The sequence below is a fragment of the Ovis canadensis genome, chromosome 22 (genome assembly GCF_042477335.2).
Source record: "Ovis canadensis isolate MfBH-ARS-UI-01 breed Bighorn chromosome 22, ARS-UI_OviCan_v2, whole genome shotgun sequence".
Lineage (NCBI taxonomy): Eukaryota > Metazoa > Chordata > Mammalia > Artiodactyla > Bovidae > Ovis > Ovis canadensis.
Window position 1 is genome coordinate 31,834,634 of NC_091266.1, and position 13,578 is coordinate 31,848,211.

At 40.2% G+C, this 13,578-nt stretch overlaps 1 protein-coding gene across 1 annotated transcript in view; it reads left to right on the forward strand.

The window, feature by feature from the left end:
- LOC138427959 (cytochrome P450 2C19-like) overlaps positions 1 to 13,578 on the forward strand; it is a 54,802-nt gene that overhangs the window by 13,476 nt on the left and 27,748 nt on the right. The window contains exons 4-5 of the mRNA XM_069568086.1: positions 12,000 to 12,160; positions 13,341 to 13,517. Of these exons, the coding sequence (XP_069424187.1) occupies positions 12,000 to 12,160; positions 13,341 to 13,517 (338 nt within the window). The remainder of the gene's footprint in view (positions 1 to 11,999; positions 12,161 to 13,340; positions 13,518 to 13,578) is intronic.

Below are 13,578 nucleotides of genomic sequence, written 5' to 3' on the forward strand. Positions count from 1 at the left end.
ATGTTAACCGACAGCAAGGTATACAGACCTCCTATGAAATGTTGATTGGTGAAGGCCCTTACCAGGCTACTGATACTCAACTTAATTTCTTACCTGGTGCATATGCACAAATATCAAATGCGGCTCGGCAGGCATGGAAAAAACTTCCTAGCTCCAGTACTAAGACAGAGGATCTTTCAAAAGTCCGGCAGGGACCTGATGAGCCTTACCAGGACTTCGTGGCACGACTTTTAGATACTATAGGTAAGATAATGTCAGATGAAAAGGCTGGGATGGTATTGGCAAAACAATTGGCTTTTGAAAACGCTAACTCTGCTTGTCAAGCTGCTTTAAGACCTTATCGAAAGAAGGGAGATCTGTCTGATTTTATTCGCATTTGTGCTGACATTGGACCCTCCTACATGCAAGGCATTGCTATGGCAGCAGCATTACAAGGAAAAAGCATAAAGGAGGTACTTTTCCAGCAGCAAGCCCGGAACAAGAAAGGACTTCAAAAGTCAGGTAATTCGGGTTGCTTTGTTTGTGGTCAGTCTGGCCATCGGGCTGCAGTGTGCCCTCAAAAACAACAAAGCCCTGTTAACACTCCTAATTTGTGCCCACGCTGTAAAAAAGGAAAGCATTGGGCGCGGGACTGCCGTTCCAAAACGGATGTTCAAGGTAATCCTTTGCCCCCGGTTTCGGGAAACTGGGTGAGGGGCCAGCCCCTGGCCCCGAAACAATGTTATGGGGCAACACTGCAGGTTCCAAAAGGACCATTGCAGACCTCTGTCGAGCCACAAGAGGCAGCGCGGGATTGGACCTCTGTGCCACCTCCTACACAGTATTAACTCCCGAGATGGGGGTCCAAACCCTTGCCACAGGAGTGTTTGGGCCTTTACCTCCAGGGACAGCTGGACTGCTTTTAGGGCGCAGCAGTGCATCTTTAAAAGGAATACTTATTCATCCTGGTGTGATTGACTCTGATTATACAGGAGAGATAAAAATATTAGCCTCCGCTCCTAACAAAATTATTGTGATCAATGCAGGACAGCGTATAGCTCAACTTCTTTTAGTTCCATTAGTCATACAAGGAAAAACAATTAACCGAGACCGTCAAGATAAAGGTTTCGGGTCCTCTGACGCCTTTTGGGTGCAAAATGTTACCGAGGCACGACCAGAACTTGAGCTACGCATTAATGGTAAGCTTTTCCGCGGAGTGCTTGATACAGGGGCCGATATTAGTGTTATTTCTGATAAATATTGGCCTACTACATGGCCAAAACAGATGGCTATTTCCACTCTCCAGGGTATTGGCCAAACTACCAATCCAGAACAAAGTTCGTCCCTTCTTACTTGGACGGATAAGGACGGACATACAGGCCAATTTAAACCTTATATTCTGCCCTATCTTCCAGTTAATCTATGGGGGCGTGATATATTAAGCAAAATGGGTGTTTATTTATATAGTCCTTCACCCACTGTGACAGATTTGATGTTAGATCAGGGCTTACTTCCAAATCAAGGTTTAGGTAAACAACATCAAGGCATCATTTTGCCCCTTGATTTAAAACCTAATCAAGATCGAAAAGGCTTGGGGTGTTTTCCCTAGGGACCTCTGATTCTCCTGTGACACATGCCGATCCTATTGATTGGAAATCTGAGGAACCGGTATGGGTCGATCAGTGGCCCCTAACACAGGAAAAACTTTCTGCCGCACAACAGCTGGTGCAGGAACAGCTGAGACTTGGGCATATTGAACCCTCTACCTCTGCTTGGAATTCCCCAATTTTTGTTATTAAAAAGAAGTCTGGGAAATGGAGATTGCTACAAGATCTTCGTAAGGTAAATGAAACAATGATGCATATGGGAGCCCTACAACCTGGGTTGCCCACTCCTTCTGCTATACCTGATAAATCCTATATCATTGTTATAGATTTAAAAGATTGTTTTTACACTATTCCTCTTGCACCTCAAGATTGTAAAAGATTTGCTTTCAGTTTACCCTCTGTTAATTTTAAAGAGCCTATGCAACGCTATCAATGGAGAGTTCTCCCGCAAGGAATGACTAATAGCCCTACGCTGTGCCAAAAATTTGTTGCTACAGCAATAGCTCCCGTTCGTCAACGTTTTCCTCAGCTATATTTGGTTCATTATATGGATGATATATTACTAGCTCATGCTGACGAACATCTATTGTATCAAGCTTTTTCGATTCTAAAACAACATTTAAGCCTTAATGGTCTTGTTATTGCTGATGAAAAAATTCAGACTCATTTTCCTTATAATTATTTGGGTTTCTCCTTATATCCTCGCGTTTATAATACCCAATTAGTAAAATTACAGACTGACCATTTAAAAACTCTAAATGACTTTCAAAAACTTTTAGGAGACATTAATTGGATACGTCCTTATTTAAAATTACCCACTTATACCTTGCAGCCATTATTTGACATCCTTAAAGGTGACTCTGATCCTGCGTCACCCCGAACACTTTCTTTAGAAGGACGAACTGCTTTACAATCAATAGAAGAAGCTATTAGACAACAACAGATTACTTATTGTGATTACCAACGATCATGGGGTTTGTATATACTTCCTACCCCCCGAGCACCCACAGGGGTACTTTATCAAGATAAACCTTTGCGATGGATATATCTATCTGCTACTCCAACTAAACATCTGCTCCCTTACTATGAACTTGTTGCAAAAATTGTAGCAAAGGGACGTCACGAGGCCATCCAATATTTTGGTATGGAACCCCCCTTCATTTGTGTTCCTTATGCTTTAGAACAACAAGATTGGCTTTTTCAATTTTCAGATAATTGGTCTATAGCTTTTGCAAATTACCCGGGACGGATTATTCATCATTACCCTTCTGATAAATTGTTACAATTTGCTAGCTCTCATGCCTTTATTTTTCCAAAAATAGTTCGCCGACAACCTATTCCCGAAGCGACACTTATATTTACAGATGGATCTTCTAATGGAACTGCAGCTTTAATCATTAACCATCAAACCTATTACGCACAAACCAGTTTTTCTTCTGCTCAAGTTGTGGAATTATTTGCAGTCCACCAAGCGTTGCTAACTGTACCTACTTCCTTCAATTTATTTACAGACAGCTCCTATGTGGTCGGTGCCTTACAGATGATTGAAACTGTTCCAATTATCGGCACCACCTCTCCTGAAGTTCTTAACTTATTTACATTAATTCAACAGGTTCTCCATTGCCGCCAACACCCCTGTTTCTTTGGACATATTCGTGCACACTCCACCCTTCCTGGTGCCCTCGTACAAGGCAATCACACTGCGGACGTTCTTACTAAACAAGTGTTTTTCCAATCAGCTATTGATGCAGCCCGAAAATCCCATGATTTACATCACCAAAATAGTCATTCTTTACGCTTGCAATTTAAAATTTCTCGTGAAGCTGCACGGCAAATTGTTAAATCTTGCTCTACTTGTCCTCAATTCTTTGTTCTCCCTCAATATGGTGTCAACCCTCGAGGTTTACGCCCTAATCACCTCTGGCAAACAGATGTTACTCACATTCCTCAATTTGGGCGTCTTAAATATGTTCATGTCTCTATTGACACTTTTTCCAATTTTCTCATGGCTTCCCTTCACACTGGAGAATCAACACGTCACTGTATTCAACATTTGCTGTTTTGCTTTTCTACTTCAGGAATCCCACAAACCCTTAAAACAGATAATGGACCTGGTTATACTAGCCGTTCTTTTCAACGTTTTTGTCTTTCTTTCCAAATTCATCATAAAACAGGAATTCCTTATAATCCACAGGGACAAGGTATTGTGGAACGAGCCCATCAACGCCTTAAACATCAATTATTAAAACAAAAAAAGGGGAATGAACTGTATAGCCCCTCACCGCAGAACGCCTTAAACCATGCTCTTTATGTTTTAAATTTTTTAACTTTAGACGCAGAAGGCAATTCAGCAGCCCAGCGTTTTTGGGGAGAACGATCCTCATGCAAAAAACCACTTGTACGATGGAAGGATCCACTTACCAATCTGTGGTATGGGCCAGACCCTGTACTAATATGGGGACGAGGGCATGTTTGTGTTTTTCCACAGGATGCCGAAGCGCCGCGCTGGATTCCGGAAAGGCTGGTACGCGCGGCAGAGGAACTCCCTGACACATCAAATGCAACGCATGACACTGAGAGAGCCCACGAGTGAGCTGCCTATTCAGAGGCAAATTGAGGCGCTGATGCGATATGCTTGGAATGAGGCTCATGTACAACCTCCAGTGACACCTACTAATATACTGATCATGTTATTATTATTGTTACAGCGGATACAAAACGGGGCAGCTGCGGCTTTTTGGGCATACATTCCTGATCCGCCTATGATTCAATCCCTAGGATGGGATAAAGAAACAGTACCTGTATATGTTAATGATACAAGTCTTTTAGGAGGAAAATCAGATATTCACATTTCTCCTCAGCAAGCCAATATCTCCTTTTATGGTCTTACTACTCAATACCCTATGTGCTTTTCTTATCAATCACAGCATCCTCATTGTATACAGGTGTCAGCTGATATATCCTATCCTCGAGTGACTATTTCAGGCATTGATGAAAAAACCGGAAAGAGATCGTACCGTGACGGAACCGGACCCCTCGACATTCCGTTTTGTGACAAACATTTAAGCATCGGCATAGGAATAGACACTCCTTGGACTTTATGTCGAGCACGAATTGCATCGGTGTATAACATCAACAATGCCAATACCACCCTTTTATGGGACTGGGCACCTGGAGGAACACCTGATTTCCCCGAATATCGAGGACAGCATCCACCCATTCTCTCTGTAAACACTGCTCCTATATATCAGACAGAACTATGGAAACTTTTGGCTGCTTTTGGTCATGGCAATAGTCTATATTTACAACCCAATATTAGTGGGAGCAAATATGGTAATGTAGGAGTTACGGGGTTTCTATACCCCCGAGCTTGTGTTCCTTACCCATTCATGTTGATACAAGGCCATATGGAAATAACACTGTCATTGAATATTTATCATTTAAATTGTTCTAATTGCATACTTACTAATTGCATTAGAGGTGTAGCCAAAGGAGAACAAGTTATAATAGTAAAACAACCTGCTTTTGTAATGCTACCTGTTGAAATAACTGAAGAATGGTATGATGAGACTGCTTTAGAATTGTTACAACGCATTAATACGGCTCTTAGCCGTCCTAAAAGAGGTCTGAGCCTGATTATTCTGGGTATAGTATCTTTAATCACCCTTATAGCAACTGCTGTTACTGCTTCTGTATCTTTAGCACAATCCATTCAAGCTGCTCATACTGTAGATTCCTTGTCATATAATGTTACTAAAGTAATGGGAACTCAAGAAGATATAGATAAAAAAATAGAAGATAGATTATCCGCTTTATATGATGTAGTTAGAGTTCTAGGAGAACAAGTTCAGAGCATTAATTTTCGCATGAAAATTCAATGCCATGCTAATTATAAATGGATTTGTGTTACAAAAAAGCCTTACAACACTTCTGACTTTCCGTGGGATAAGGTGAAAAAACATCTGCAAGGAATTTGGTTTAATACTAATGTTTCTTTAGATCTTTTACAATTGCACAATGAAATTCTTGACATCGAAAATTCTCCAAAAGCTACTTTGAATATAGCTGATACCGTCGATAATTTTTTACAAAATTTATTTTCTAACTTTCCTAGCCTTCATTCACTGTGGCGAAGTATAATTGCTATGGGCGCGGTTCTGACTGTTGTGCTTATCATAATTTGTTTAGCTCCTTGCCTTATTCGTAGCATTGTTAAAGAATTTCTACATATGAGAGTTTTAATACATAAAAACATGTTGCAACACCAACATCTTATGGAGCTTTTAAAAAATAAAGAGAGGGGAGCTGCGGGGGACGACCCGTGAAGGGTTAAGTCTTGGGAGCTCCCTGGCAGGTATGCCGGGCCCTAGGACACGTGCCTAAGCTCCCTGTCCCGCCACCCTCAAGAGTTTTTATAACCCTTAAGGCTCCAAGATGTTTGGTTTCGGCAACATTTCATAGAAGATAGATTATCTTATTGTGTATATTTCATAGAAGATAGATATTCTGATTGTGTTCTGTATACAATGGTAAGGGTCTGGTGATTGTATCCTGAGATTAAAAAACAACCTTGTGAGTGCCTTAAGTCACGTACTTTACCCTATATATACCGCAGCACAATAAAGCAAGGTATCAGCCATTTTGGTCTGATCCTCTCAACCCCATCTTTTGTCTATCTCTTATTTTCTTAGCGGGGACGCTCCGTTCTCTCCCTGTGCAGGTGCGACTCTTGCTTGTGCTGGCCGCGGCACTAATGTGATTTCTTTACTGGAAATATGATAATCTTGATTTAAATGATGCATTTAAAACTGATTGAAATATACTATTCTGTTGCTAGCTACACAGAACAATATCCCAGATGTTCACATAGGGCAACTCTGCCCAAATAATTAATTTTTGATCTGAAATAAATGATTAACAATTAATTCCTAAGAAGACAGTTTTTTAAAATTTTTCATCAATTTACCTTTTCTGCTTCATTTACCTCAGATTTATGTTTGAAATAGAAATTTACATTTTATTCATATTTTTCTATGATCCAGCCTATGTTGGCAATTTGATCTCTGGTTGCTCTGCCTTTTCTACATCCAACTTGTTCATCTGAAAGTTCTTGGTTCATGTACTGCTGAAGCCTAACTTAAAGGATTTTTTGGATGACAGAAAAGGCAAGGGAATTCTAAAAATTTCATCTGCTTCTGCTTCATTGACTCTGCTAACGTTTTTAACTGTGTATTGTTGTTTAGTCCCTTGGTTGTGTCTGACTCTTTGCGACCCCATGGACTGCAGCATGCCAGGCTTCCTTGTCCTTCACCATCTCCTGGAGCTTACTCAAACTTATGTCCATTGAGCCAGTGATGCCATCCAACCATCTCGTCCTCTGTCATGCCCTTCTCCTGCCTTCAATCTTTCCAAGTATCAGGGTCTTTTCAAATGGGCCAGATCTTGGCATCAGGTGACCAAAGCATTCAGCATCAGTCCTTCCAAAGAATATTCAGGGTTGATTTCCTTTACATTGACTGATTTGGTTTCCTTGTAGTCTGAGGAACTCCTCCACAGTCTTCTTCAATACCACAGTTCAAAAGCATCAACTCTTCCACATTCAGCCTTCTTCATGGTCCAAATCTCACATCCATACATTACTACTGGAAAAACCATAGCTTAGACAAGATGGAATTTTGTTGCAAAGTAATGTCTCTGTTTATTACTATGTTATCTATGTTTGTCATAGCTTTTCTTCCAAGGAGCAAGCGTCTTTTAATTTCATGGCTTCAGGCACCATCTGCAGTGATTTTGGAGTCCCCCAAAATAAAGTTTGTCACTGTTTCCATTGTTCCCCATTTATTTGTCATGAAGTGATGGGACCAGATAGTATGATCTTTGTTTTTTTAATGTTGAGTTTTAAGCCAGCTTTTTCACTCTGCTCTTTCACCTTCATCAAGAGATTCTAGTTCTTCTTCACTTTCTGCCATAAGGGTTATGTCATCTGCATATCTGAGGTTATTGATGTTTTTCCCAGCAATCTTGATTCCAGCTTGTGCTTCATCCAGCCCAGCATTTCCCATGATGTACTCCGCATACAAGTTAAATAAGCAGGGTGACAATAGACAGCCTTGTCATACTTCTTTCCCAATTTTGGAAAGTCCGTTGTTCTATGTCCAGTTCTAACTGTTGCTTCTTGACCTGCGTACAGGTTTCTTAGGAAGCAGGTGAGGTGGTCTGGTATTCCCATCTCTTTAAGAATTTTCCAGTTTGTTGTGATCCACACAGTCAAAGGCTTTTAGTGTAGTCAGTGAAGCAGTAGATGTTTTTCTGGAATTCTCTTGCTTTTTCTTTTTTCTTTTTTTTTTTTTTAGTTTTTTATTTTTTTAATTTTAAAATCTTTAATTCTTACATGCGTTCCCAAACATGAACCGCCCTCCCACCTCCCTCCCCATAACATCTCTGTGGGTCATCCCCATGCACCAGCCCCAAGCATGCTGTATCCTGCGTCAGACATAGACTGGCGATTCGATTCTTACATGATAGTATACATGGTAGAATGCCATTCTCCCAAATCATCCCACCCTCTCCCTCTCCCTCTGAGTCCAAAAGTCCGTTATACACATCTGTGTCTTTTTTCCTGTCTTGCATGCAGGGTCGTCATTGCCATCTTTCTAAATTCCATATATATGTGTTAGTATACTGTATTGGTGTTTTTCTTTCTGGCTTACTTCACTCTGCATAATCGGCTCCAGTTTCATCCATCTCATCAGAACTGATTCAAATGAATTCTTTTTAACGGCTGAGTAATACTCCATTGTGTATATGGACCACAGCTTTCTTATCCATTCATCTGCTGATGGACATCTAGGTTGTTTCCATGTCCTGGCTATTATAAACAGTGCTGCGATGAACATTGGGGTACATGTGTCTCTTTCAATTCTGGTTTCCTCGGTGTGTATGCCCAGCAGTGGGATTGCTGGGTCATACGGTAGTTCTATTTGCAATTTTTTAAGGAATCTCCACACTGTTCTCCATAGTGGCTGTACTAGTTTGCATTCCCACCAACAGTGTAGGAGGGTTCCCTTTTCTCCACACCCTCTCCAGCATTTATTGCTTGCAGATTTTTGGATCGCAGCCATTCTGACTGGTGTGAAGTGGTACCTCATTGTGGTTTTGATTTGCATTTCTCTAATAATGAGTGATGTTGAGCATCTTTCTCTTGCTTTTTCTAAGAGCCAATGGATGTTGGCAATTTGGCCTCTTGTTCCTCTGCCTTTTCTAAATCCAGCTTGAACATCTGGAAGTTCTTGGTTCATATACTGTTGAAGCCTTGTTTGGAGAATTTTGAGTATTATTTTGCTAGCATGTGAAATGAGTGAAATTGTGCAGTAGTTTGAGTATTCTTTGGCATTGCCTTTCTTTGGGATTGGAATGAAAACTAACCTTTTCCAGTTCTGTGGCCACTGCTGAGTTTTCCAAATTCGCTGGTATATTGACTGCAGCACTTTAACAGCATTATTTTAAGGTATTGAAATAGTTCAGCTGGAATTCCATCACCTCCAGTATCTTTTTCACATAATGTTTCCTAAGGCCCACTTGACTTCACACTCCAAGACGTCTGGCTCAAGGTGAGTGACCATACCATCTTAGTTATCTGGGTCATTAAGATCTTTTTTGTATAGTTCTTTTGTGTATTCTTGCTACCTCTCATAATATCTTATGGCTCTGTTAGGTCCATGCCATTTCTGTTCTTTATTGTGACCAACTTTGCATGAAGTGTTCCCTTGGTATCTCTAATTTTCCTGAAGAGATCTCTAGTCTTTCTCATTCTATTATTTTCCTCTATTTCTTAGCATTGATCACTTAGGAAGACTTTCTTATTTCTCCTTGCTATTCTTTGGAACTCTTATTCAGGTGGGTGAAATTCTCCTTTTCTCCATTGGCTGTGTGGCTCACAACAAACTGTGGAATATTCTTAAGGAGATGAGAATACCAGATCATCTGATATGGATTGACTGGTTTCATCTCCTTGCTGTCCAAGGGACTCTCAAGAGTCTTCTCCAGCACCACAGTTCCAAAGCATCAGCTCTTCAGCTCTCAGCCTTCTTTATTGTCCAACTCTCACATCTATACATGATTACTTTAAAAACCATAGCTTTGACTATACGGACCTGTGTGGGCAAAGTGATGTCTCTGCTTTTTATTATTTTTTAATATAAATTTATTTATTTTAATTGGAGGTTAATTACTTTACAATATTGTATTGGTTTTGCCATACATCAACATGAATCCGCCACAGGTATACACGTGTTCCCTGTCCTGAACCCCCCTCTCTCCTCCCTCCCCATACCATCCCTCTGGGTCATCTCAATGCACCAGCCCCAAGCATCCAGTATCATGCATCGAACCTGGACTGGTGATTCATTTCATATATGATATTATACATGTTTCACTGCCATTCTCCCAAATCACCCCACCCTCTCCCTCTCCCACAGAGTCCAAAAGACTGTTCTATATATCTGTGTCTCTTTTGCTGTCTCACATCACTCATTATCAGAGAAATGCAAATTAAAACCACAATGAGGTACCATTTCACGCCAGTCAGAATGGCTGCAATTCAAAAGTCTACAAGCAACAAATACTGGAGAGGGTATGGAGAAAAAGGAACCCTCTTACACTGTTGGTGGGAATGCAAACTGTCTCTGCTTTTTAAAACACTGTCTGGCTTTGACATAGCTATTCTGCCAAGGAGCTAGCATATTTTAATTTTGTGGCTGCAGTCTCTGATTTTGGAGCTAAAGAGCATGAAATCTGACACTGTGCCTACTTTGTGCCCGTCTATTTGCCATGAAGAGACAGGATCAGATGCCATGATCTTAGTGTTTTGAATATTGAGTTTTAAGCCAGGTTTTTTCACTCTCTTCTTTCACCTTCATCAAGAAGCTCTTTAGTTCTTCTTCACTTTCTGTCATTAAAGTGGTATCATCAACACTGAATATGCTTTGGAAGGACTGATGCTGAAGCTGAAGCTCCAATACTTTGGCCAACACAATGCAAAAAGTTGACTCATTGGAAAAGACCGTGATGCTGGGGGAAATTGAGGGCAAGGGGTGACAGAGGAGGAGATGATTGAATGATATCACTGACTCAATGGACATGAGCTTGAGCAAAGTCAGGGAGATTGTGATGGACAGAGAAGCCTGGCGTGCTGCATTTTGTGAGGTCACAAAGAGACAGACATGACTTAGTGACTGAACAATAACAAAAATTTATATTTTAGACAAGAAACCCATTTTATAAAAAGTTATTTTTCTTGTTCTCATTTATTTCATTTTTTTTTAATTGGAGGATTTTTGCTTTACAATGTTGTGGTGGCCAACATTGTTCATTTGTATTAGTTTTTTCTCATACAGCATGGATACTTGCTGCTTTTAAAATTAACCCCCAATTAAAATAAATAAATTTATATTTTAAAAAAAGACCAAAAAAATCTGTTCCTTTAAATACATGAAATCACCTACAGTCTCTGTTTAACTTCCATGTTGATTCTAGAGATGATTCTTTCAACTATTCATTATATAAAGGATTTTGAGGTTCTCAACTATTCTCTTTTTTTCTTTATCAGTGCTTTATTTTCTACAGGCTTTGCAAGCAGATAATATTCAGCACTGATAAATTTAGGTTATTAAATGTTATAAAAATAGTATTTTAAACTGTTTCCCCCCACTCCCTTCAACTTAACAGGCCCCTTAGGTGAAAAGAGTACAAGTTAAAGCAGTGGATTTTAATTGATTCTTTTTTTTTTTTTCCAAAAACCATTATTTACATAGCTAGGGTGAAATGACCTGCTCAGGTTAAGGTAAAAGTGATGTGTTGATTTTATGCATGTGGAATACTTTGCTATTAAGACAGTTAGCTGGTAAAATATTGCTTTGTGAAAATGATAGTCACTCAGTTATGTCCTACTCTTTGCAACCCCATGGACTATCCATGGAATTCTCCATGCCAGAATACTGGAGTGGGTTAAGGTGAAGGTGAAGTCCCTCAGTCGTGTCCGACTCTTTGCGACCCCGTGGACTGTAACCTACTAGGCTTCTCCATCCAAGGGATTCTCCAGGCAAGAATACTGGAGTGGATTGCCATTTCCTTCTCCAGGGGATCTTCCAGACCCAGGGATCGAACCCGGGTCTCCCGCATTGGAGGCAGACACTTTAACTGGAGTGGGTAGCCTTTTCCTTCTCCAAGGGATCTTCCCAACCCAGGGATCGAACCCAGGTCTCCCACACTGCAGGCAGATTCTTCACCAGCTGAGCCACAAGGAAGCCCAAAATATTGCTTTAGAGTTTCTAAAATTAGCTTTACCTGTTATCTTAAATACAAATGTCTCATGTATGTTTTAATGATGTGTTTAAATTGTTTGTTATTCTTTAGGGTTGCCCTGTGACCCCACTTTCATCCTGGGCTGTGCTCCCTGCAATGTGATCTGCTCCATTATTTTCCAGAACCGTTTTGATTATAAAGATCCAGTTTTTTTAGATCTAATGGAAAGATTGAACGAAATCCTCAGGATTCTGAGCTCTCCATGGGTTCAGGTGAGGCCCAGGTCCTTTCTTCTGTGGGAATCATTTCTTCTCTTTTCTCCATGAGGTCCAGATACACCAAGCTGTGAGGTTAATGTGTGAACAGTACAGTCTTGCCCAGAGCTTAGCATCATGGAGTGTTTATCTGGGGACGATGGTGGGGCCCTTTAATGATAGAGAGGAAAATTCGTGCCCAGAATACAGAATTGTAATTCTGTCCTATTGACACTGTTCAGTGGTTTTCCCACCAATTTTCAAAGCCACTTTCCATAAACTATTTTGGTAGCTTCCTCAAAGCATGCCTACAGCAGTAGAAGGATGTCCATGTCCTTCTGGAAAGCCTTCCATTGCCCACAAGCCTTGTCACCCAGTCACCACTTAAGGACTTCTTTGGCATATTAAGTTTGCAGAAATATCTGTGTTTGGAAAGGGAAAGAATGTCTCCTTCAACTGGGAGAGTACTGCCAGGGGACACTGACTAGGATAGGAGTGTTTGGTGCTTCAATTGGCATCTTAACTGACAAGGTAATTGTTTGGGGATGACAAAGGTGATTGGGGTTGTTTGGTGTAGGAACCACAAACCAACATCACAGGTGTATCTTTGCTGAGCCGACATATTCTGCCTTCTACCTAAAAGACAATGATATGACCTTGCAGAGGTCACTTAATTGCTCTGGGGGCCAGTGACTTTATCACACTGAGTTAAGTTTCATGGTTTTTAGTATTCTTTCAGTCCTCAAATATGATCTTATGTTTGAGTCTATGAGACAACAGTAGAAACATCTGGGACCAGCTCTGGACTGTATAACAGATTGTCCAAACTCTCTTAACTACTGTCGTTTGTCATCTACAAAATGTGAGTCATAGTATTTCATGCCATCCCATATTTCATGATAGAAGGGAAGAGTTGATATAAGAAAATGAGATAATTTTTATAACAGTGCTTTTATGCTATACATATAATACACGATTATAGGAAATGATTATCATATTTGATACCTGGTCAGAATGTTCTCCCTCATAGATATCTATCAGTATGGCAAATTATTTACCTGTAAGGTAAGAATTTCCCTCAATACAAAGACCATATTATATTAATACTTATAATACCGTTTCTGACAAGGTTTTGGCTTATGGTATAGAAGTATTATTAAAGTGATCTTTATTTAATAAACAATTGTTTCTCTCCTAGGTTTGCAATAATTTCCCTGCACTCATTGATTATTTACCAGGAAGTCATAACAAAGTAATTAAAAATGTTGCTAATTTAAAAAGTTATGTGTTGGAGAAAGCAATGGAACACAAAGCATCCCTGGATATTAACAACCCTCGGGACTATATTGATTGTTTCCTGATCAAAATGGAGCAGGTAAAATGTTAATGACAGTTCAGTTATCTGACCGATTGTGCATTCTGTGGTTCATTGACTA